Raw genomic sequence first — 25,533 nt, 5'->3', positions numbered from 1 at the left:
CAACTGGATTAAGAGAAACTGATGAGATTACACTAGCAAACAAAAGAACACTCAATCACAAGGTCTGGCTGATGGAGGTTCTGCTAAGAACAGATTTTATTATACATGTATTTTTAATTTCATGCATTAAACTAGATATTAAAACAAGAGATAAAGAGCAAAAGCTAGCCATAAAATACCCATGAACAGGGCCTGTTGCCTTTCTGTGACTTGCCGGTCTGCCATGGCATTAGCCAAACACTGAGCTTGCTTCAAAAGCAGATTCTGATTGGTCATGGCTAAGCACAGGCAAACTTTTGGAATTTTTTTGGAGGAGGTTTCCCTCTCTCCAAGCCCCCCAAGCTTTTCAAGCCCCAAAGATGGATTCTTGAAGAAAGATCACCATGCCTATCAGATTCAAGAAACTGATAGATTTGGTTTCATGCTATGGGTTCTTATTGAAGCCGGTGGGGAGTTTACTCCATTGCTATAGGCTTTAAATAAGTGTTGGGATTGACAAAGTGCTGACATGAAAAATCCATTATTATCCCAAACAATCCTTGCTTTTCCTTTTAAATTTCACCATTAAAAAGTTGCTGTGGTTGGAAAGCTTCCCAATAATTTGAAGATTGTCTGCATTTGATGACCATCTTACCCTTCATATCCTTATTTAATTAATGAAAAAAATTCATTAATTAATCCCTCTAATGAATTTAAAAAAATATTATTTTATCTTTTGAAACAGAATTGTGAAGAATTATGTAAAAGTTGGATGAGCAAATGGAGATTAATGTTGATTTCCATGATGAAGAATCATGAGAAAGTTTAGGAATAGGAGAAGGATATTAATGTGAAAATAAAAAAGAAAAAGATACAACTTTTTCTTTGGTGCATTATTATCCCATATGATTTATTGGATTGGGGGGGTGTTTGTATCTACTTTTTATATTTGCATAAGTGGATCCACTATCTCATTTGCTCTTTTTTTTTTTTTTTTTTTCTTCCCACTATCCCAAGCAGCTATGATTTTTATATAAATAATATTTAGATATAAATAAAATATATCCTATAAATTGATAAATAAAGCTTACAAAATAATTTCAGATAATTAATTAGTAATTTCCACTATATGGAGACTAATAATTATATATATATAAATGGCAAAGCAAAAGCCAAAGATGAATGGGTGCATGAAGTTACGTGTCCTTATCACTTTCTCCAATTACAATCTTATGGAGATTTCCACTCTATTTCCTATACGGACAACAAATGAAGCGTGGCATTTCCCTTTTGGCTACTTGTTTTTGTAGTGGATTTTTTTTAAAAAAAGAGATATAATTCATTCAACTCTTTAAAGAAATAGAGAAGATAGTACAAAATACACTTGTGCCTAAAAGACTATAATAAAGTGAATCATCAATTACGCCTTTTTTAACTTCTTCTTGCATTTTATCCATCTGAATTTTGAGTCAAGGCGGCTATCCATCCGCATTTTGCACTTTTATTTACGGCTCGATCGAAGTTAATTTTGACCAAATCATACGATGGAATTTGTCAAATTGTAAGAGACTAATTGTGTTAAAGTAATTTTTATATAAAAATTATAAATTGAATTTTTACTAATGAAATAAATATTTAATAAAAATATTTTATTTTTTAGTGAATCGATTACGTATAAATAAAATTTAATTTTAATTTAATGTAGCGAAAGTAGCTGTTTATATTAAAAAAAATTCCATATTAATTAATGTGATACTCACTCAAGGAAGCCTAGGCAAATTTAAATATTTTTTCTTTTCAAATATTTTATTTTTAGTTTAAGTTTTTTTTTTCATTTTAATATCATCGTGTATTTACTTTTCCCTGTGATGGGATATTATGCAGTGATCTCCCCCTCAGAATTCCACCCAATAGTAAGCCACTATTGGACTACCTTTAATTTGCCCTTTTTCTTTAATGCAAGCAAACAAATAATATAAACTTTTTTATTTTCCCCATTACTTCTACTCTTTATTTTTTTTTCTAGAGAATCTTCCTTAACACATTTGATGATTCACCATTTTGCTCTCTAATTATGAAAGTTAACATGTGTCTTTTGATGATTAATCTATTACCCATTATTGTCAAGCATCGAGTCCTTTTGGGAAAGTTGAAGGAAGAAAAAAATGATTTGGTGATAAGAAATTGCAAATTTCTTCATTTGGATGTGTATTAAAGCAATTGGTTAATGGCCCAGATTTTGGAATTTGAGTTTAATTTTAGAATTATAATCACTAATTAAAATTATTATTAGAATAATAAAAGCTTAAATAAAATAATACAAAATTTTTCTCTTTTAATTAGAATTTTCAAATTAAAAAATTTAAAAAAAAATAACAAATTTATCTACTGAAAAATTAAATTAATTGAGTCTGAATTTTAAATGCAGAATAGTATATAAAAAAATTTGTCATTAAGGCAATGATAATTACAACCATATTCACATTATCTCCCCCACTTTCTTCTGGTCACAAGGAAATTTTTCACGTTTTATAGCCACTTTGAATTGGTATGAATTGAGAATCAAGCTATGGGCCCTCCTAAATCCTCGCTTCGATAACGTTAATTTCAATACAGGGTTGCTGAGTGAGTGTGACATGATTGGAACAAATCTTATTGTAATAGAGGAGGTCCTCTAAGTAGTATCCAATGCCAAAGCCAGGGGACCTCACTACTCCAAGCAAATTATTGACACCTGTTCAACATTTGCAAATACAATACAAACGCTCTTAAATCTTGGAATTTTGTTTTGAGGCTAAGCGAAAAAAATGTTCTTAGGTGTAATAATTGCAACCTTATTTAATTGAAATTGCAAATCGTTTGTTGACTTAAGCCACTTTATAAAAAAATTTAACCGTCTATTAAAAATAACACATATTTTTTATAATTGAGAAGAATTGTGTCGAATAAAAAATTATTTACATGATTAAGTAGTAATGAGTGTAATGATAAATTCCAATTAGAGAACTTATGTTTAATTATAAAGAGTGGTCATGAATATCAATAGAATTAATTATTTTGGATCGGGAACAAATACATTTGGATACTCTAGTATAATTCAAAAAGAAGCATATAAAAAAGTTAATTACAATGATGCAAAAGGGTTAATTACAACATCATCACACCACTCTTGCTTTATTTCATGGCAGCCCCCATACCATTAATGTTGACACCTCATTACCAGCATCCTATGGTCACAAGAAAAATAAAAAGGTGGAATTGAAAATGATGCTGCTTTGATGTTCAAGTGAGATCTTAGAATGTGTTTGTTTTGGAAATAAATTTGGTTAATAATTATTCAAGTAGTTGTTAATCTTCTTTAATCATTCTTTTTTTAGGAATGGAAAATTATTAATTCTATTAAGTCCCTTTTTTTAATCTTAAAGTAATGTTATCTGTGATAAGATACCTTGTCAGTTTTATTTAATAGTTTTAACTTGATTTGGATGAAAAATCAAAAATAGAATAAATTAAAATATCACCAATAAAAACAGTGATGAAATTAAATATTTAATCTTATCATTAAATGACCCATCAAAGTAATCCAGTCGTCAAAATAAACAATCAAGCACCAGGTTCAAAAATGAAACAGAAATTCGAGTTTTCCTTATAATTACTTTGCCATCATTCCACAACCTCATAAAAAAAAATGATACGTGGCACTACATGAACACATCTATAAGAGTCCATAAAGCACGGGTAGCTAGATTATTCATCCAAACTATGTGTGCATTTCATTGTCGATGTCCGTCAATGAGAATATACATATATACACATGGCCCCAATACAATTAAAATTTTCCCCCTTTCTTTTTTTTTTCTTGGGAAATAAGCATTTCATTAATCCTATTAGAGTTTGCATCGCAGATTACACATGAATCTAACAGAAATGATCGAGTTTGAGAATGTACCTCAGGCCAACTCAATCGCTAAAGAAGGGTCCAGAAAGATTATCCATAACAGCAAATTGCATGTTCTCTGAGGGCTTCCAATGTCGCTTTCTTTGATTTATAAACCAATTATTTATTTGCTTCTGATCTAGTCCAGTTGAGTCTGCCAGTGCTTTCTTATCAGCATCCTGCTTAGTTAAAAAATAGATCATCACAATTATTATTATTATTATTTTAAAAAAGGCATAAAGTATAACTTTCAAATGAAACAGCGCAATTTTAATTTGGATACTTCAAATTGCCACGCTTATTTCCATAAACATAGCAGTTACTTTACAAACATCCGGGTCATTATGCCTTAATGTTGACAAAGGAAATGGCTAACTTCAAAGGCTGTTCCTAGACCCAGGCAAATGTCTGGATTGAGCCGTAAAATAATCCACCACTGATTGGCCTGAAGGGATCAGAAATGTCTCGGGGGAGGGCCACGGCTCCTCTCGTTACCTTGAACTTCACTAGAAGTGACGGTTCGATTTGAACTTCTTTTTTTAAAAAATAAAAATAAAATAAAATTTCAATTATTAGATTGCATTAAGTACTAGTTAAATATTTTTCAAGAATAAAAAGTACTAAAATGGCATTTCAGACATAAAATTGAATGGAGAAAACAATTTTTTTTTATGTAATAAAGAAATTACAAGATTGAATCATTTGATTCTAAAAATACAAATAAACTTATAGATTTTTAGATAGTGTATCATAATTGTCATGAATCTTTTTCAACGTAGCCTATCAATTGCAGTAAACTAAAAAGTTTGGATTTGAATGTAATTGTGAAATTGTCCAAATATTTATAATTTTTCATCCAATATACCTCTAATTTATTAAATATAGTTATTAGAAAATTGACACAGTAAGAATAACAAAATCTCGTTATAACAACTTCCAAACAGTGTTGTTAAAGACAAAAAAAAAAAAAAAAAAAGGTGAGAAGCAAGAAGAGGCGCCACCCCTAGCTTGATTGAGGCAAGGCTCATGTACAAAGGTGACACTTCACTAAAGCAAGCCTTTTTTTTAAAAAAAAAAAATTTGCTTTTGAACAATAAAAGAAAAACTTTAAAACTTTCGATTTCTTTCAACCAACAAATAATACTTTCACAACTAAAATGTAAATTTTTTACTCTTTCTTGCTTCTAATATTATCAACCAAATATATCTCCTCCTCTCTTCTTCTTTCTAATCTCTTCTCTACTTACTGAATCTGCAAGTGGCATGCCTTTTCTTTCTCTTTTTTTTTTTTTTTTTTTTTTTTTTTCTCTCTTCTCCTTTTCTCCTTTCTCTTTCTCATCCTCTCTTCTGTCTTTGTTGGGCCTAGCACATCAACTAAGTTCTCTTTTTTCTTTTTCTTTTTCAAATTTCTCTTCTATTGTTGATATAAAATATATATATTTATATTTTCTATTTTGAATATGTTTAAATATATTTGTTTATTGAAATGTTAATATATATATATATATATATTTTGTTAAAATTCATCACTACTTTATCCTTACAATGTGAATATATTTAATAAGTGTAATGATTATTATAATAAAAAAAAGGAGGAGACTGCAGATGTATCGAATGGAGGCCATTTTGAATGAAGTTTATATAAGCTTCATTAAATGGCCTAATGATGGCCATGGCAAGTGGCAATGCAAGTTGCCTTGCCATTGCCTATAAAAGGCACGTAGGGTAGAGCTGAAAAATGCATCAGTTAAGAGGTGAGAGCATCATTTTTTTAGAGCAAAGAGAATCTCAAGTATGAAAAAAAAAAAATAAGAGTGAAAGGAATAGAAATAGGTGGCGGTGAGTAGTGAGAATATTTATTATTGAATAATATTTTTTTTTTAAAAAAATTTCAATCTTTAATGAAATTCTAGTGAGTGCAATTATTAATTGTCTTTATTTTTTTTTCTCTTCCATCTTTAAATTTCCCACAAATGGTATCAGAGTGGGATTTCAATTAAGTACTAGAGCTAAGGATTTTTTAAGTATGCTTTGTAGTTGTAGTTTAGATTGATCTTCCATATCAGAAAAAATTTTCTTGACCTATTTACTTGATTCGAGTGGTGGTAGAGAGTCTACTTATACATAGTTTGAAATTGTAAAGTCCGTTGGTTTGGAACCACACTTTCTTTGTAAATTGCAAGACTGCTAAAATCAATACAAGATGGTAGAAGCAAATAATATTGGGGCACCAAAATGCTCAATAACATAATTACAATATATGGAAGACTTGCATTTAGTCATACTTGCAAAGTTAAGATCTCTGGGAGATTATTGCTGGGATAGAGACCATATCACCACCACCATAAGATGATCCTAATCTTTTAAAGAGATGAAAAATTAAAGTAGGAAAAATAACGTTTGCTATAAAGACAATAATAGAAGATAAAATGATGAAACACATCAGAGAAGCTACCACACCGAAAGAAGCTTGGGACTTGCTTGCTTCTTGATTCACAAAGAAGAATGATGCGAGAATGCAATTGCTAGAAGGTCAATTAATGTCTATCGCACAATGTGATATGATAATTAGTCAATACTTTACAAAAATAAAAACTCTTTGTAGAGAAATTATAGAGTTTGATGAGGCATCCACAATCAGTAACGACAAAAAGAGGCGAATCATCATCCATGGATTACAGCCTCAGTATAGAGGAATCATTGCTACAATTCAAGGTTGACCAATACAACCTTCAATTAAGGAGCTAGAGAATCTATTACTAAGTCAAGAAATTCTAGCAAAGTAAATGGATGGAGTCTCATCGAGTACAAAAGATGTGGCACTCTTCACTAACAGAAAAAGAAACCAACATCGTGGTCAGATAAGGAAGCAACTGCTAGGAAGTTTCCAATCAGGGTGAGCTCAATAGAAGCAATCTCCAAATAATCAACGGTCTAAAAATTTTAGACGAAAAACTGGGGAGTGTTTCAACTGAGGCAAACAGGGACATTATGCCAGAGATTATTGGTATAAGAAAAAGCCTGTTGAAAGTAATGTAGCAACAACTAGTTTTGGGAGAAAGGCAGAACTAGCTGGCAGTAGTCATCAAAATGAACCAGAATGGGACCTCGAGGATTTTTCGCAAGTGCAAAAATAATGCAGGAAGAATATCTCAGTTAAGAGATGATTGAAGTGCCTAGTCTTATGGTAGTAATGGAGGAAGAATAGCAAGTTTCTAGTGCTATTAATTCTCATAGAGTAAATTATAAAAAAGACTGAAATTTTGATTTTGGGTATTCTAGTCATATGACAGAAGATAACGACAAACTCCACGATGTTTTAGAAAACAAAGGCAGGCAAATTGTAATGACCACAAATAATGCAAAATTACCAATTACCTATGTTGGTAATACGGTAATTGACTCTTATCACAATCAAAAGCAAGTGCAGCCAGAGGATGTCTACAGAGTATCGGAAATGAAGAAAAATCTTCTGTCAGTTTCACAATTGACAGATTCTGTCAAATTTATTGTTTTTGGCCTGAAAGATATCAAGGTGTGTCAACAAGTTCAAATTATAGATGCACCGTATAACATCCTCAAACTCATAACTAGAGTAGTAACATCACTAGGTATGGGTTAGACTATTTCACTACTAGAGCAAGTGGCATTAGGGGAGGTGTTAGCTTACCTCGAGCTACTTAGGGGAGGTGCTAGCATAATTCTAAACTGCTAATAACTGAATCATAGAAAATCCAAATAAAAAAACGAACATATCTAGAAATAAAGTAGACAGTGTGATTAGCGAGTCAGGAACGAGTCACTTTCGAGAGGTGCTTAGGGTTTCCCGACGTGCTTACTTGAGGTGCTTGTTTAAATCTATCATACTTACCTAAGTGAAAAGGACTTCTAAAGGCTAAAAGCATAATTTAGTAGGTCAATCTATGATTATTGAAAGTTTAAAAACTAAATTGAAACATGGTAAAGAGTTTAGTAGGTTAAAGTGTGAATATGGAAAGGTAAAAGACAAAATTCAGTTTACCCTCCATGTGTCACCTAGCTATGCATGAATGAAATGACAAAGCAAAGTGAAAAAGGTGGGTTGTCTTCTCCACCACCTCATTGCTGTAGCTCACACCATTGAAGAACCAAGATTTTGTTTTCTCTTCCTTCCATCAAATCCACGCCAAAATCTCATCAAATCAACTTCTCTCTTTAACCAAAATTCACCCTAAAATCAATAACTAAAGGAAGAGCCATATATTGAAAGAACTGAAGAAGAAAAGTTTAGGGTTCCATATACATCAAGCTTGAAAATCAAATGTGAGCTTAGAAATGTGTAGAAAATAGTATCTTCTCATTTCTTCATGCATGAATTTGAATTATAAAGCTTTAATTTATAATTTATTCAATCCTTCCTTAAGACATAAATTAACCTAGGTGAAGGAACATCAAAGGGAAAGGAGATAGCTAGAGAGTAGAAGTGGAAAAGGAAGAGAAATTCAAGAAAGGTTTGGTGTTTGTATAATTTTCTGTTTTCCTTTGATTCTATCATGAATAAGTGAAATTAGGGGTTGATTTTACTTGCTGAAAATATTGCTTTGATTGTATAAATATGTTATATAAATGTTAAAATGATGTTTAAAAGGTTTAGAGTAAAGAAATTTAACACGAGAACTAAAAGTGCAAACCTGACAGAATAAGCTGTAATAGGACAGCTTGTGTTAACAGCTTCATAAATTATTATGTATTTATTGAAATTAGGCCTAAGATATACCAAATGAAAGCTGAGACAAAGATCTAAAACTTTTATGAATTGACCAAATTCTGAATCTAATATGTTTTGTGATATTATAAATAAGTACCAATACTGGACTGATTAAGACCTTGTTGAGCAGCTTGTAAAAAGAAATTCATAACTTAAGTTAGAGTAATCAGATTTGCATAAATTATATCTTGTTGGAAAGATAAGACATAAATGTATATTTGTTATGAGAAAATGAAGTCAAATTGTAACTCTAAACTGCTTGACAAGTTTATGAAATATATAGCAGAATGCAGTTTTCTCAAATTAGAATGCATAAAAATTGACATGCTTGCTTTATCGGTGAGAATTACGCACGTGCTTGCTTATTGTACTTGATTTTCACACATGCTTGCTTGACAATAACACCTATTTGTGCATGATGATTTGAGAAAAAACTTGTCATTCTTTACTTATTAGTGGTATGAAATGTGAGAAGTGAGTTGAGTTGATGCAATATTGAAATGCTATGTTGACAAAATTTTGCACTATTTGTCATGAGTTTCCCATCTTGTTAACTTTGACATATGATATATGTACTTGGAAATGAATTCAAATAGCTTAAAATGACATGCATTTACATTGATACATTGAATTAATGATACTTGGCCCTGGTAAACTTAATAGGAGTCGATGTTAGTTTAAGGGTATGGCATGCCATATAAACATACAGAGTTCGCAGTACTGCTACCGATACATGATCTATATATTTGAGGTTACATATCAGGTACCTCATAAGTACGGTCACAGAGCCCTGCTATCACAGTTTCGGCCTCTAAGCCTACCGTTCGGCACCTTGTGCCTACCGTTATAACTCTTTATCTACCTAGTTGACCCTACTATATGTTTATAAGGGCTGAGAACTTAATTAAGATTGATACTCAATTTTGAGAACTTATCAGTGAATGTTAACATGTCTGCATCTATTTCATGCACTAAGCTATGGTGATTTGCTATAAATAGAAAATGTGCAATAAAGGCAAAAGAAGATGTTTTTATTGAATATGAAAAAAATACTTGTCGTGCACAAGAATACTTATGGCACTCATATTTTATACTAAGAAGTTGACAAGTATGCTTTGTATCATGTTAACAACATTTGACTAGCTTGTAATTGTTTACTTGATTATCTATATATGTGAACATATTTGCTCTATTTTGTTATTTGTTTGCTATCACCCACTCAGCATTAGCTCAGCGTGTTGGTTTTTACCTCACACAGGTTGTAGATAAAGTAGGCACGCAGAGTTCATCAGAGGTCTACATCAGATATCAAGGCCATTATCATAGCTGGTTGTTTTGAGTCTATGAGTTATAGTACAATTATATTTTGGCATGTACATATTAAATAGAGTGAGTTATGAATGTTATGTAAATCAAAGAATAGTAAGATGTCAAATAACAGTTCATAATTTTACATGTGTTTTTCATATGTGCTACAGGTTGAAATGTTGATGAAACAGAGGAGCTCTGCAAAAATTTTAGTTTAAAATCTCACATTTACTTTAATCACTTTATAAAATTTACTTGAACTACCTAAAAACTTGGTATTTACAGATAAAAAAAATTGTTTAGTATTGATATGTCTAAAAATGTATAGTTTGTGACAATCCTTACTCTGTCTACACTTTGATAGGGTAAGGGGTATTACACACCATCAATGGAAGGAATAAAAGTAGACTCAATGTACGTGATGCTTGTTGAGGAGGCCTACGCTGACAAAACAAGAAGCAATGAGTCGGTGACCTGTGCCATGCACGACTTGTACATGTCAACTACCATAAGCTGGAGTTGATGATGAATAAGTTTTCACTCAAAGGACTACCAAGTCTTGATATTCGTACAAACACGGTGTGTGCAGGATGTCAGTATGGAAAGGCACATCAACTACCGTATGTAGATTCAACTTTTAAAGCCAAAGAACCATCAGAGTTGATTCACTCAGATGTATTTGGAAAAGTAAAACAATCATCAGTAAATTGTTTGTATACATTTGTAACGGTCAGCTGCCAGCTTGCGGCTTCCGTCCTTCCGTCCCAAATCGTCAGATTATAGAAAATCTAAATTGTACATAATAACTAGCACGAAACTACTAAATAACTTGGATTAACCATTTTGGGCCAAGTGGAAAATGGATCCAAAAGTTATTTGGGTCAGTTTGGGCCGGACTGTTTCAATTGGTATCAAAGCCACCCTGGGTCAGAAAAATTGTGTAGAGCTAGTGGGCCTGCGAGGAAAGGGCTACCCGTGTGACAGGAGGTGGAGCCGCCCGAGGTACTAGCGAACCACAATACCCAAGGGTCCGGTCCTAGTTAGCAATTGTATGTGATTCAGTTACGACGAAGATGTTACAAATTTAGCGAGACCAAGTGTAACGGTCAGCTGCCTGCTTGCGGCTTCCGTCCCATATCGTTAGATTATAGAAAATCTAAATTGTATATAATAGCTAGCACGAACTACTGAATAATTTGGATTAACCATTTTAGGCCAAGTGGAAAGTGGATCCAAAAGTTATTTGGGTTAGTTTGGATCGGGCTATTTCAATTGGTATCAGAGCCACCCTGAGTCAGAAAAATTGTGCGGAGCTAATGGGCCTGTGAGAATAAGGCTACCCGTGTGAGACGAGGTGGAGCCGCCCAAGATACTAGCGAACCACAATACCCAAAGATTCGGTCCTGGTTAGCAATTGTATCTGATTCAATTGCGACGAGGACGTCGCAAATTTAGCGGGACCAAGTATAACGGTCAGCCGCTTGCTTGCTGCTTCCGTCCTACATCATCAGATAATAGAAAATCTAAATTATATATAATAGCTAGCACGAAACTACTAAATAACTTGGGTTAACCATTTTGGACCAAGTAAAAAGTGGGTCCAAAAGTTATTTGGGTCAGTTTTGGCCGGACTGTTTCAACATTATTGCATTTATTGATTATTATTTTAGATATATCTGGCTTTACTTCATGAAAGAAAAATATGAAACTCTGGAAAAGTTTAAAAAATTCAAGATGATAGTATAAAGTGAAGTTGGGAAGAACATCGAATGCCTTTGTACAGACAATGGGGTGAATACATCTCTGATAAGTTCTCTATTTATCTTCGTCAATGTAAGATTCGATGATAACTGACTTGTCCAGGCACACCACAATAGAATGGCATTGCTGAAAGGAAAAACAAACACCTTGTAAAGGTTTGCCGAAGCATGCTACATACTAAAAATGTTTCAGGTCGTTTTTGGGCAGAATGCATGAGAACAACAGCTCACATAATCAACAGACTTCCACAACCGAAGTTGGGATTTATGTCTCCTTTTGAGAAACTGAGAAAAATGAGACCCATTATAAGTCACTTTAAAGTATTTGGGTATGTTTGTTATGTTTTTGTACCTATCATCTTTGAAGTAAATTTGAAAAAAGCCAATCAGATGTATCTTTGTGAGTTACGATGAAAATAGAAAAGGTTGGCAATGTTGTGATCCTAATACTGGCAAATGTTATGTCTCACGCAATGTTGCATTTGATGAGACATTATCCTGGTGGACCTCGGAGTATGTGGCACTATCTCAATCTAAGGAGATAGAGAAAAGACCGCAAGAAAGATTCGAAGAACTACGACAAGTTATTGAAGCTATTGTATAGTCAATACCACAAGAAAAGCCACAGACATGTGTTTACCAAAAAATAGAAAAAGACAGCCAATCAATAAGTACATCAGAGGATCAACCAATAGCAGAATCCTTATCATCACAACCATCATCACTACAGCTAAGGAGATCGGTTAGGCAGAGGAAGCTAAATTCCAAATATGCTAATGTTGCATTCGTGGAAGATGAAAGGGAACCAAAATCCTATGAAGAAGCATCACGGAATGCTAAATAGATACAAACTAAATAGATACAAACCATGATGGAAAAAGTTAAAGCCTTAGAAGAAAGTCAAACATGGGACCTAGTTCCAAAGTCAAAAGATGTAAAGCCCATACCATGCAAATGGGTTTACAAGATTAAGAATCGACTAGATGGGTTAATTGAGAGATACAAAACTTGATTGGTAGCTCGAGGATTTTCACAATAATATGGATTGAACTATGATGAAACATTTAGTCTAGTAGCCAAGATTGCAACTATTCGTGTTTTATTAGCACTTGCAGCATCAAAATCATGGAATATGTGACATATGGATGTGAAAAATACTTTTCTGAATGGAGAGCTAGATCATGAAGTTTACATGGAGCAACCGCAAAGGTTCAAGAATAAGCTCTACCTACAACATGTTTGCAAGTTGAAAAAGGCACTATACAAAATCAAAAAAGCTCCAAGGTCTTGGTATGGAAATTGTTGAGTTTCTTGTCCGTAGTGGTTATATAGTCGCACCAGCTGATTCTAATTTGTTTGTTAAAGCTCGAGAAGGAAGGTTAACAGTCATCTTAGTTTATGTTGACAATCTCATTATTACTAGAGATGGTGAGACAGAGATCCAACAAACAAAGGAAAATTTATCAATTCGCTTCCAAATGAAAGAACTTGAAGAATTAAATCACTTTCTCAGACTGAAAGTAGAATGCACAAAAGAGAGAGTGTTCCTGTGTCAGCAAAAATATACAAAGGATCTACTTCAGAAGTATGGAATGCTCAATTGTAAACCTCTTACTCTTCCAATAGAGATCAACTGTAAGTTAAGTATCTCAGAAGGCAAAGATCTAGACGATTAAAAAACGTACGGACCGATAGTTGGAAGTTTAATCTATCTGACGCGCAAGACCATATATTGCATTTATAGTTGAAGTAGCAAGCCGCTTCATGCAGAATCTGAAAAAGCCTCACTTGGAAGCAGTTAAAAGAATTTTTAGGTACATTAGAGGAACACTTGATCTCGAGTTATTTTTCCAAAGCAAAGTTGACTGCAAACTAAAAAGTTGTTGTGATGCTGATTATACTAGTGACTGTGATACAAGAAGGTCAACTACATTCTACATATTTAGTTTGGGTTCTGGAGCAATCACTTGGTGTAGTAAGAGAAAATCGACTGTGTCACTCTCAACCACAAAAACAAAATACCGAGCAGCAACAATGGCAGTACAAGAAAGTACTTGGTTGGTACAATTGCTGAAGGACTTGCATCAAGAAACTTATTATCCAATGAAGGACTTGCATCAAGAAATTGATTATCCAATACCATTGTATTGCAACAATTTATCACCGACCAGTCTAGTTGAGAATCCAGTATTTCATGCTAGAACCAAGTATGTCGAAGTGCACTGTCACTTTATAAGAGAGAGAGTGATAAAAGATGAGATAAAGGTGATGAAGATGAAGACAAAAGATCAATTGGCTGACATTTTCACAAAGGTTTAGTAAGAGCAAAAATGGAAGAGTTTTAGAAATTACTCGGTATCATCTCAAGAGCAACCATGAAGAAATATAGTTAGTAATGAGGGAAGTGTTAAAATCCATCACTAATTTATCCTTGCAATGTGAATGCATTTAATAAGCGTACTGATTATTATAAAAAAAACAAAGGCTGCATATGCACCAAATGGAGGTAAGCTTCATTCAAAATGGCCTAATGATGGACAATGGCAAGTTGCCTATAAAAGGCACGCATGGGAGAGATGAAAAATGCATCGGTTGAGAGTTGAGAGCATCAATTTTTTTGAGAGCAAAGTGAGTATCAAGTGTGAGAGAAAAATAAGAGTGAAGGAGTAGAAGCGGGTGATAAAGAGTGGGGTGAGAATATTTATTATTAAATGATTTTTTTTTATTCTTAAGGAAATTAATATTTTTTAATAAGTGCAATTTCTAATTGTGTCTCAATTTTTTTTTCCTCTTTCATCTCTAAATTTCCCACATATATATATGAAAATTTTAGGTGTTGCTTTTTTTCAAAAAGAATCACCTCATCTCTCGTCTGAAATATTATAAACATACAGATTATTTGATTTTAAAAGCTTATAAACCAATTTGACCAGTTTAAAAAATTTAGACAAACACCCTGTTGATGTCGCTTCTCGATAACATTGCTTCCAAACACTAATCGAATAGCAAGACTTTTTTCAATGACCCACGGGAAATGTTAATGAACTTCATAGGCCATATATATGTATAAGCAGGCGAGAAGAGGGATACGTACAGTTGGATAAGGCCATTTGTAGTGAACATTCCACCACTCAAGCAGGGTATGCCTTGCTTCCTTAGGTAGTTTTCCTTTCTTTTTCTTCTTGGAAAACTCCATCTTCAACGTACTTATGTGACTTCCAAACTTGCGAAGAAGTTTATCTTTAAGATCTTTGTCTTCACTGCTTGGTTGCCCTTCATGTGCCTCTAATTCTCGTCCGCTCAACTCCTCGTCAGACGATTGTGCACCTTCGTCTAGTAACAAATAATCACACACAAGTAACTACAAAATTTTTTGAATTGTCTAGTCTGAACATGCAGCAAATAGACCCACAAATAGAGCTATTATCCCTTTTCAATAGAATTTTCCACTAACATCAAACTATTCTCATGAGGCAACCCTAACCACAGTTTTTGTTTTACTGAAGATGGATTTTTTAATTTTATGGAAAATACACGCAGCAATTGGAAAGAAAAATATGTTACATAAAATGTTTGCCTCTGGTCTGGTCAATGCTAAGCTAAGCAAGTTCCCAAGTTTTCCAGGGTCATTATTTACCTTATGTAACTATTATCATTTCCAAGAATATGATTCTGTGGCCATGTCCAGTCTACTCAACACAGTGGAAAGGCACGTAACTTGTGTTAGGAAAACACTATACATAACTTTGAGTTGTCAAATCGGGACCAAATTAGAATCAGCATATTTAGGTAACCTTTATGCTCTGTTCCAAATCATTTTCTTTCCTTCATTAAATAATATATTTTTTATTTTATAAAGAAAATAATATCAGGAAGATGCATTTGAATGTATGTATGTATATATAATTGAAGAAAGATAATATAGTTAAAGTAAAACCTTTGTTTTCTTTGTTTATATCTTCCAAAAATACTGCTTCATTGAAGTTATTATGTTGTTAAATTATTTGGGATACAAACTGGAACTTGTTTTCATTGTATAGATATAATAACATACTAATAAATAAACATATATCTTACTCTCTAAGTGGAGTTAAAAATTTTATAAAAATTCAATTTAATTGATCTCTGTTTAATAACTCTTATTTAGATGGAAAGAATTCAATTCCTTTAAAATTAAAAATTTTTATTTAAAAAAAATTAAAATTTTATTTGATTTTAAAATAATTCATTTAAGTTTTTTCTTATAAAATAAACCATAGTGAAAAAGAAAGCATGTTTTAATTTAATACACATGAAAGGAAAAAAGATAAATATACAGACATACAATTGAGGGAATGCAAGTTTTGGTGTTTACCTAAATTTTCTTTTAAAACTATTTTAAATCTAACCACGAGTCATGAAGCCTAAAGCAGATGTGTATTGCAAGATGCCATCTAAAGGGAAAACACCAGAAATAATCTCTCCAAGGGCCTTTTTTAATATAAACTATTATTATTATTATTATTATTATTATTATTATTATTATTATTATTATTATTATTATTATTATTTCCTTCCTTAGCCAGAAAACTCAATGGAAATTGAACACCGGTGAACAGAAAAACATTATTAGAATATTTTTATGGCGCTGTGATTCCATTTTAACATTCCCAACTACGACATAGAAAGCCAGGACCAACAGGGATATTGAAAGGTACAGAAAGCACTACACAGATTACATGTAATGCAATGGCACAAAACTATATAGGAAACAATACCTTTGACAATATATATATATCAAATAAAGAAACAATATTACCCGTTATCGTCATATTTAGAAACTGTTGATGGAAATGAATAACATGAATAATCAATATCCAAGATTCAAGAACTCATGCAATTTTCCCGAGCATGCACATACCAAACGCTGCACCCCCTGAATAAATAGAAACGTGAAGGTTAGGGTTAGGAATTGGGAGTGTTTCAAGGACCCCACCTAAACCTCTTTGACAACCAATGAGGCGGAATTAGACTTGACTGAAGGGAACTAGAAGTAACCAGTATAGTGAACTACTGCATCACCCAGTCTTTGCAACCAGACTACAGGTAGTGTCTGATTATGTCGTTTGTCAGAGACTCCAGGTCACCGTAGAAAGAATAGTACGGCCATCAAATTAAACTTACGACAAGAGTGAAGAAAGTGAAAAGGTTGTAATTATTACATTATTAAAGATAATATAATATCCTAGTAACCCACTCAGCCCCAACAAAGATCAGGTCAACAGCTAATCAAATATTCGACGAAGAAGAAAACAGCTAATCAAACAAAACTTCGTACAGAAGAGAACTCTTGCACGAGAAAATTTTAGTACATGTATGTCCATGACAAACGAAAAAAGAAAAAAGCTCTCAGAGTAGGGTTATTTTATAGAAAATACTCTTGCAGAAGAAAACTTTCCTCGGTACATGCATGTCCATGACAAAAAGGAAAAAAAAAGCTCTTACAGAACTTAGGATCATTTTATAGAAAATTAGTCCAAAACTTTATTTTCCAAAGAGGTAAGGTTTTTTTTTTCTTTAACCCTCTTCTTTTTACCTTCGTCAAGCTTGCCTCCATCACTCGGTGTAAAAACTAGAAAGTGAATCTATGTATTGTTTGGTAGAAGATAAAGAAAAAACTTTAAACAAGAAAAGCTAAAATTTTATTTTAGTAAGCCATTTTCGTTAACTTCCTAAGAAGTCTCTCATTTGCTTATTTTAGTAGAAACAAGTTCTTTTAACTTAATTAAGCTAAATTTTGAATAACTCACCTCCCATAGAGTAGGTCATTTAAATCAAATAATGCGTTAGCCCGTGCAGTGATACTGCATCTCTATATCCACGATCATTTGCTTGAAGGATACAAATTAAGCAAATCACTGCTAGCAATTTTTACCAAGAACAGTACTTCCCAACAAACACTATGGCACCGAATGACTGACGGCGAGATTCTTATGTAGAAATCTCCTGCGAGGAGGCCATACCCTTTTGCGACTGGCGGAAAGAAAAAATATGTTTTAAATGTTCCTAAAAAGACAGAAGACTGGCAATATTGGGTACCCGCTACAGACACAATTACCGAGCCGAAAGACTCTCATGCGCGTGAGCATCAAGAAGCATAAAGACCCACAAGTGCACAAGAGAACATTTAATGCCAAACGAAATGACAACCACTAACTCTAGCAGGAGCAACTCACTAGTGCACGGGGGAAAAAGACCAGAAAAGGCAAAATTGATTCATGAATTCTCCATTTCTCTCTCTCTCTCTCAGAATCTACATGGGTAAAAAAGTAGGTGGGTTCACAGAGAAATCTGCGAGACCACCCGACCTATACGGGCAAAACAGAAACCTACAATATCTCCGTTGCGTTTTCCAGTGTACACTTGTTCAACAATGCAACTCCGTCAGATGCAACTTAAATATGCCAACTGAATTTTTTTGCATAACTTATTTGTTTTGCTCAGAAACCGCAGACCATAAAATCTAAACAAGCAACACTATTGCCACTTCAAAATGTGCAATGGATATTAATAACGTATGCATTTAATCTTGCTCGAAATCTCAAATTTTCGTTTTCCACTTGGCCTACACCTCAACTAATTAATATGAAAATACCTTGGCTGTCTTATCATAATTGCAATAAAAGAAAAGGAGCAAGGCAACGGGCACAAGAACCATGTTTGAAGGGACATCCGAGAGGACCAAAAGTAAAGGATCAAATAACGCCCATATTGCTGCTCCAATTTTAAAATCAACGCTCAAACTTCTTTCAGTCTCCATGTAGAAGTAGAAAAAACTTATATGACTAACTCGTCCCTTTCCATCCCCGTGTTTCAAGTTCTAATTGCTAAGAACCTATCACATATATGATAGTAGAAAATTCAGTAACTTAACATAAAATTTTAAAATGGATTATGAAGTTTCATTTTCCCCCTCCCAAATGGAACTTCAATTTATTTATCAAGTAAAGGGTACTTCAATTTGACACTTCATAGAAATCATATTACTGTACTAAGACCAAGTCTAAGAACCTTATACTCTAACTTCAAGCTATATGATGATTATTGAATTTCTGAGCATGGTAAAATGGATTCTTTTCGCACAAAATATGCAGCAAGTTGCGTTAAACATAAGCAATTCTCCCGTGCTTGGGACATCAGTGCATACAGGACTAATTAGGAAGGGGGGAAAAAGTACTTCAGAAGGCAACACAGAAAGTATTATCCGGACGCCAGAATCTAAATGTCACAAGAGTTGAGAAATCCAACAATAAATGATGGGGCTAGTATTTGCTGAAAATGCAACTAATAACAATTAAATTAAAATATTGATTTAATGGATAAATTAATCTCAACTTTTACTAGAATGCCTACTGAAACCCTCAATTTTAAATGTCTCCCTTTCAACCTTGAAATTCATAACTTAATAAATTTAAGAAAGTTGAATACATAAATTAACAACAGATCTTTAACTATTAAAAAAAAAGGCAGCATCTCTCTTAACTAATCAAATTTCTTTTCAATTTTGATACTTGCTAAAATCATAGTAGGTTCACTTAATCCCACCCTTTAAAAGTTGATATATGATATAAGATGTTTTTAAAAGTTAGGGTGTGATCACTAAATTTTGACCTAATATTTATAAGGTTTATTTTAATATGAGATCCAACTTATGTTAAATTCACACCATAATAAAAGTAAATTTAAGTTCAATAAAGATGAGTAAGAATGCATGCCTATGTATATTGTATGTTTTATAGTGGACAACTATATATTATGGCAGCATTTATTAAGAATCTGTCATTTTCTTTCTCCAGTAACTAAAAGAATCTTAGGTTCTACAAAGAAGATCGTGGCCACGCCTAAGAATATTAGAAAACAAAGTACAAAAGGAGCTAAATAAAAAATGATTAGAACATTACTCAGAAAGTTTTGTACTTTCAAAGGAAAACAGCGCCAGTTGCCAACCAATAACAGTCAAGATCAGAGGGATCTATAAAACCTCCACCGATTGATTTCTTTATGAAAACTAACCATTATCCAACCTTGACCCCATGTGAATGGAAACAATAGCAGCTTTGCTTAAGAAAAGCAATAACTCGTGCCACTTCCGAGATTTGGTTTTCAGATTAACAAGGGAAGTAATAAAGCAATCAACAAATTCTATTTGTTCTAGGTCCACTACTTTTTAACAGTTATAATATGAAAATTGGTCACAGTTCTACAGCCTAGAAAGGGAGATGCAAGAATGCTAAAGCCTAAAGGTATAAAAAAAAAATACATGGATATCGAACAGGCAACATGGGATTTGCTCATCATCAAGCTCCAATACGAGACCTTTAAGAAAGTCACTGCGATTCATAAGATTGGCACGTGCCAATGTATTCTTGATGATGAGAATAGATAAGATAGACACCAGCTACTATAATACAATTGGTTTGGGCTCTAATAGCATGGTGATGTTCTTAAAGCTAATACATATTCAAATATGATATGATTGTGAAAGCAATGGAACTTTGGAGGTAGAGTTTCAGTAAGGCTTGGACAATTTCCAAAGTACTCCATTTTTAATATTCCATCATCTAATATGACTTAGTTATGTCGTAATGGAACATGAACCTATTTAAATTAGAGTAAAATCAGCAAAGAATAGGATTATATTTTATTACTTTTTGAAAACTCATCAATGATACGACTAATTAGCGTTTAGTTAGTATGGTTGTTATAACTTTAGGTGTTCAATATATTACTATTTTAGTTCAAGTGATAAACAGGTAAATTCCCAATGATAAAAGAGTATGAGCATGTATTTAGCCTACTTAACTTAAACAGAACAGGCATCACCTTTCATAAGTCATTGCCATCCCATTGAAATCAGGAAATCAATCCATATTATGACAAGTACAGTTTGAATGGTATAAAGTGATGCGTCCTCTATCAACAGCTGTATTTTATTATAAAATTGACTACCAAAGAAATCAAAGGACGAAACTGAAAAGAACTAAAGGTAACTAAATTGAGGAATTTCAACCTATCAAAAAATAAAATGATAAAAGCTAAAGGGCATATCTAGGATGTTTAGTGAAAAGTTTTGAAGGCATATTTCTTGCTCGTGAGATGATCGATAAGATTAGCAACTTGATACAAGACTTGACAAATAGAGAAATAAAATTCCACTGAAAAATTGTGGCCTAACAAAATCTCCCCACTCATTTAAGGAAAACATATTATTTACAGGAAAGTATAGAATTCAACGTTCTACCACTTCTCATCATATAATTTAAAGCAACATATTACCGCAACAAACGTACAAACACCGCACTAATGACGTCTAATGACCTAATTGTATTTCACTCCATGCAAAATTGCATCTTGCCAATTTGTAGGCAAAACTCAACTCATCTTAATTGAAATAATGAAGAAAGCTTTTTTTTTTCTCCCGGAACACCTATATGATATGCTTAGAATAAAAGCAAAGTTTCATTCATGTCGAGAATTTATGTGTTGAAGGGTTTTCATCCATCCATTTGGAAAGTTAATATTTTAACATTGCATTCTTGATTCTTAGCGAAAGTAGTGATGAATTAGCCCAAAAGAAAAGGGAAAGAAAAGAAGGTCAATTTAGAACATATCTGATTTAAGTGTACATCCACTGGGTTCTCCAATACAATTTGATTTCAAAAATGCCACTCGTATTGCTCAATGCACAAATTAGAAGCATAAGAGTTATCAGCTAAGCTGTAATAATTTTAGAGCTAATAAATGCAGGGTCACCACTAAAAGCTTTTGCGCAGAAGGTCTTCAAACTTTTAATTTGTGGATTTTTTAAATAAGTAAGAGGTAATAACTCATATGCAACTACAAAGCAGCATTAAATTGGTTAGGAATTATCAGGGAGAGGTAGGCGGATAGTTACTAAACTCAATTTATATTAGCAATATTTGAATTCGTTCCAAATTTAATTAAAAATTAATTTAAATTATTTGAATTAGTTTTAAATTGATTATTATTATCTAAATAAATCCATAATTTTATATATTTTAATTAATAATTTATATAAAAAATATTTTTTATTAATAATTTTTATTTAAAAATTTTAATATTTTTAAAAAATATTTAGATTTTAATTTTTTAAATAAAAATATATAAAAAAATTATAAATATTATTATAAAAAATATTTTTTATATTAAATTAATTATTTATATAACGATTGTGGAAAGTGAAAATCCTATACATAAAATTCAAAATTCTGATACCAACCATAACTCTCCTATTAAATTTGGTTGAATATGTTCAAATTCTACTGATAAATTTGGTTGAATAAGATACCCAAAATACTCAGATCTGTGCCATCCCTAAAATACCCGATCTGCCATCCTAGTCACTATCTTTTTGCATGGTTAAATGAACCCTAGAATAAAAATAAAAATAAAAATTGAAATGCCAAAAGTCAAATTAAGAATCAGTAAAACAAAAGCTCTTAAAATCTCATTTTTCTCTGACACAAGCAAAAGGACATTTTTTTTGAAAAAAAAAAAAAAGACAAAGAAGGGAATTTAAAGGAAAATTCAACACAGAAAATATGAGTACAAAATGCAAGCAAACTCAGTGTGTTTAGCATTTGAACTAAAAAGGATCTGGCAAAAAAAAAAAAAAACTAAAAGGGAAAAGATTTAAAAAACTGTTATAAAGTCCATCACTGCAGAAACCTCGACCCTATAGCTTATAAACTCTTATTTATAAATAATGAGGTGATATACTCTTATTTATAAATAATGAGGTGATACACACAGGATTACAACGATCCAAACCCTATAGAAATAGTGCATTTTCAGATTATCTTACCCAGTAGTAACAACTATCCCTAAAGAAGTTTTAAGATTCCCTTTCCATATGTCTAGGGTTTTTGTTGTTTGTTTGTGTTATTAATTTATTGTTGCCATACCCCTAACCTGTGCATTGTTCTTTGAGCATTATTGGTGTTCGTTAAGTGCTCCCAGGAAAAGAAATAAGAATAGTAGCCTAGGACTAGCAAAGCAATGATTGTTGCTTCAATATGCTTGTGGGTTTTGTACATATCGCACCATCAGTGAAATCAAATGACTTGCACATACAAAGAATTTGCCCGGCAGTTCAGCAATGGTAATTGAAGGTTATAGGGTAACTTCGTTGCTTAAGGTCATTTGTATTAAGCTGCAAAGTTGAGGCAGTAGTGATAGTGAAGGGAGTAAAACAAACAAACAACGTCCAGCACAAAAATCAATGAATCTCAGAAAAAAAATTTTGAAAGAATAAAAAACGTCTAATAAGAATACCCCATCCAAACGTCAACGAGAGAAAGAGAGAACTCACCAGAGGGACTTCTAACGGAGGCACCCGTACAAAGATTGCGAAGCTGCAGTTCAACCTTGTTCAAGAAGGTGGTCGCTTCATTAAAAGGCCTTTCAAGATCAGATTTATACTTCATCAGCACATCGCAATATGTTTCCTTCGCAAAAATAGAAGAGCAGAAAGAAGAATCCTGATCAGCTATTTTAGTGAAGAAGGGGGAAAAAAGAAAAATTGTAGCTGCACAAATCGAGAGAGAAACCATGAACTCGTCGAGCTCGGGATCAGATCCCAAGCAAGTGGAGACAGCGTCTCGCTTGCAGAAATCGTTTTCTCGCCGGATTCCATCTAACAAACATGCTATTTCCGGAGGCGCACCTACCTGAAACAAAGGGAAAAGTGACGAAATTGAAAGCACGAAAGCGGAGGCAGTAACATAAACATATGTTTTCCCTCCCAAGAGATATATGCAAAAAATTACGCTTGAGGAAAAGCAAGTTTCTCAATTTAAGTGTACAAGAAAAAATTTTATCAAGTTAAAATCCAAAACGCTTTTCATTGAAAACCGTTTTCTTCGCCTCGGATCTTGAAATCAAGAAACAACCAACAGAAACATATCCGCAAAACCCGCGGCAGCTAGGAAGTTAAAAGCAAAGGAGCTATGGATTGAGCAAATAATGAAGCTAATCAAGTTTCTGTTTAAGTTTGAATTTAAGAGCACACAATAGCAACTACTGTGAAATTTTCCTCTTGTAGCTTCCATGTACTTTGGCCAGTACTGACACAAACCCTGAAAAACAGCTTGTATAGCAAGCGAAATAAATCCAAATCCATTAGAATACACAAAAAGGACTCACGTCAGAATTCCTTTCAGCACATAGAAGTAGTAGTAGTAGTAGTTTTGTTTTTTTTTTCCATTTTTCTAGATGTTCACCTTCTGGCAATCGATATAGGCTTGAAGCAAGCGAGGATAAGCAGGATGAGATGCGATTTTAGCTTTCATCAAGGCGGAGAAATCTTCTTCTCGTGGAATTTCCGGTGCGATTGAAGCGGCCTCAGAAATCGCAGAGGCAGCCGAGAGTAGCTCATCCGATACAAAAAGCGGAATTTCGGAGGAAAGGAATGTCTGGTAATTCTCCGGCAAAATCAGATTCTCCGGCAAAAGGAACGGCCTGTCAGAGTAGTCCGCCGAGGAGTGCAGACCATACATTCCGTCCATAATAGAACCGTTTCTTCTTCCTCGAGTATTAAGAAAAGGAAAGGAAGCAAACTAAGAAGTGATTAAAGGCAAAGGTGAAGTTTATATATGGAGGGAAGTGTTTTGTTTTATTTTATTTTTAATTTATTTACTTTTGTGACCTTAGAAAATGATAAAGAGAGGGAGAGGTGGTGTGGATTTTGCTGGAATTGGAGGAGCAGATAGGAACTGGTAGTGGTGTTTGGGAGAGTGATCTTTTGGCAAACAAGCCATGGACGCTTGTTTTATGCTTTGATGAGTGAGAAACTCAAAAACTCCCCCTCCATTTCTTCTTCTATTATTATTATTATTATTATTTTAATATTTAAAAATAAATATGCTCGACACTAAATAAATTTAATTTGATAATAAATATATTAAATAAATTTAAAAATTTTTAATTTTACTCTTTCAATTATATTTTAAAAAAATAAATAAAATATACTTAAATTAATATACATAAATTAAATATTGAGCTCTTTAAATAAAATTGAATTATGCATTTTTTTAGATTAATACATTTCTTTTAAATATAGTTAAAACTAAAATTTTAATAATTTCAAATTTTTACTATGATAATGGAATAAAAATATATTTAAAACATGAGTTTGGAGTGAAAATGGAGAGAATATTATTCTAAATTGTGTAATAATTATGCATACATGTTAAGTTTTTTGAATTGATAAAATTATAAATAAAGAAAAATAATTTAATAAATACAAATTACACGACAAAGTGAATTTGTGTAAAAATTAGTGGTACCTTTGAATGCGATATTGTCATGCATGGCGTCAACTTGGAATCTCACTTTATAAAAATGCAGATGCAAACTCTGGGATAGATGGCTGCCATGGACTAATCCATTTGCTTTGGTGGAGAAAATGGTGGGTATATATATATTGTTTTAAAATAAGGATAAATTATACTTTACTTTTTAATGTAATTAATGCATTAATTTTTATATTTTTAAAATAAAATATTTAAATTTTTATATAATCATTATATACTTAAATTTATAATTTTATTAAAAAATAATAAATATTTAAAATATTCTTATACACATTTTAATTATTTTTAATATAAGTTATATAAATTATACTTTAATTTTTAAATTTTAGTATAATTGATAGATTAATTTTTATATTTTTAAAATTAAATTCTTAAATCTCTATATTTAATCCGTCTGAAATTATAATTTTTTCATTTATTATATATATT

The 25,533-nt window shown here is 32.5% G+C and overlaps 1 protein-coding gene across 1 annotated transcript; it reads right to left on the bottom strand.

Annotated features, from left to right (window-relative positions):
- Nucleotides 1-3,602: 3,602 nt before the first annotated feature.
- Nucleotides 3,603-24,558, bottom strand: LOC110629561 (homeobox protein knotted-1-like 6). The gene is made up of 5 exons (XM_021776586.2): nt 24,013-24,558; nt 23,341-23,460; nt 23,103-23,238; nt 14,826-15,064; nt 3,603-4,095 (listed from the first exon to the last, which is right to left on the bottom strand). The coding sequence occupies exons 1-5, from the start codon at nt 24,295-24,297 to the stop codon at nt 3,940-3,942; spliced, it is 936 nt and encodes a 311-aa protein (XP_021632278.1). The 5' UTR covers nt 24,298-24,558; the 3' UTR covers nt 3,603-3,939.
- Nucleotides 24,559-25,533: the final 975 nt, after the last annotated feature.

This window comes from Manihot esculenta, chromosome 13 (genome assembly GCF_001659605.2).
Source record: "Manihot esculenta cultivar AM560-2 chromosome 13, M.esculenta_v8, whole genome shotgun sequence".
Lineage (NCBI taxonomy): Eukaryota > Viridiplantae > Streptophyta > Magnoliopsida > Malpighiales > Euphorbiaceae > Manihot > Manihot esculenta.
The sequence above is the reverse complement of the archived record's forward strand: the minus strand, read 5'-3'. Positions and strand labels throughout refer to the sequence as shown.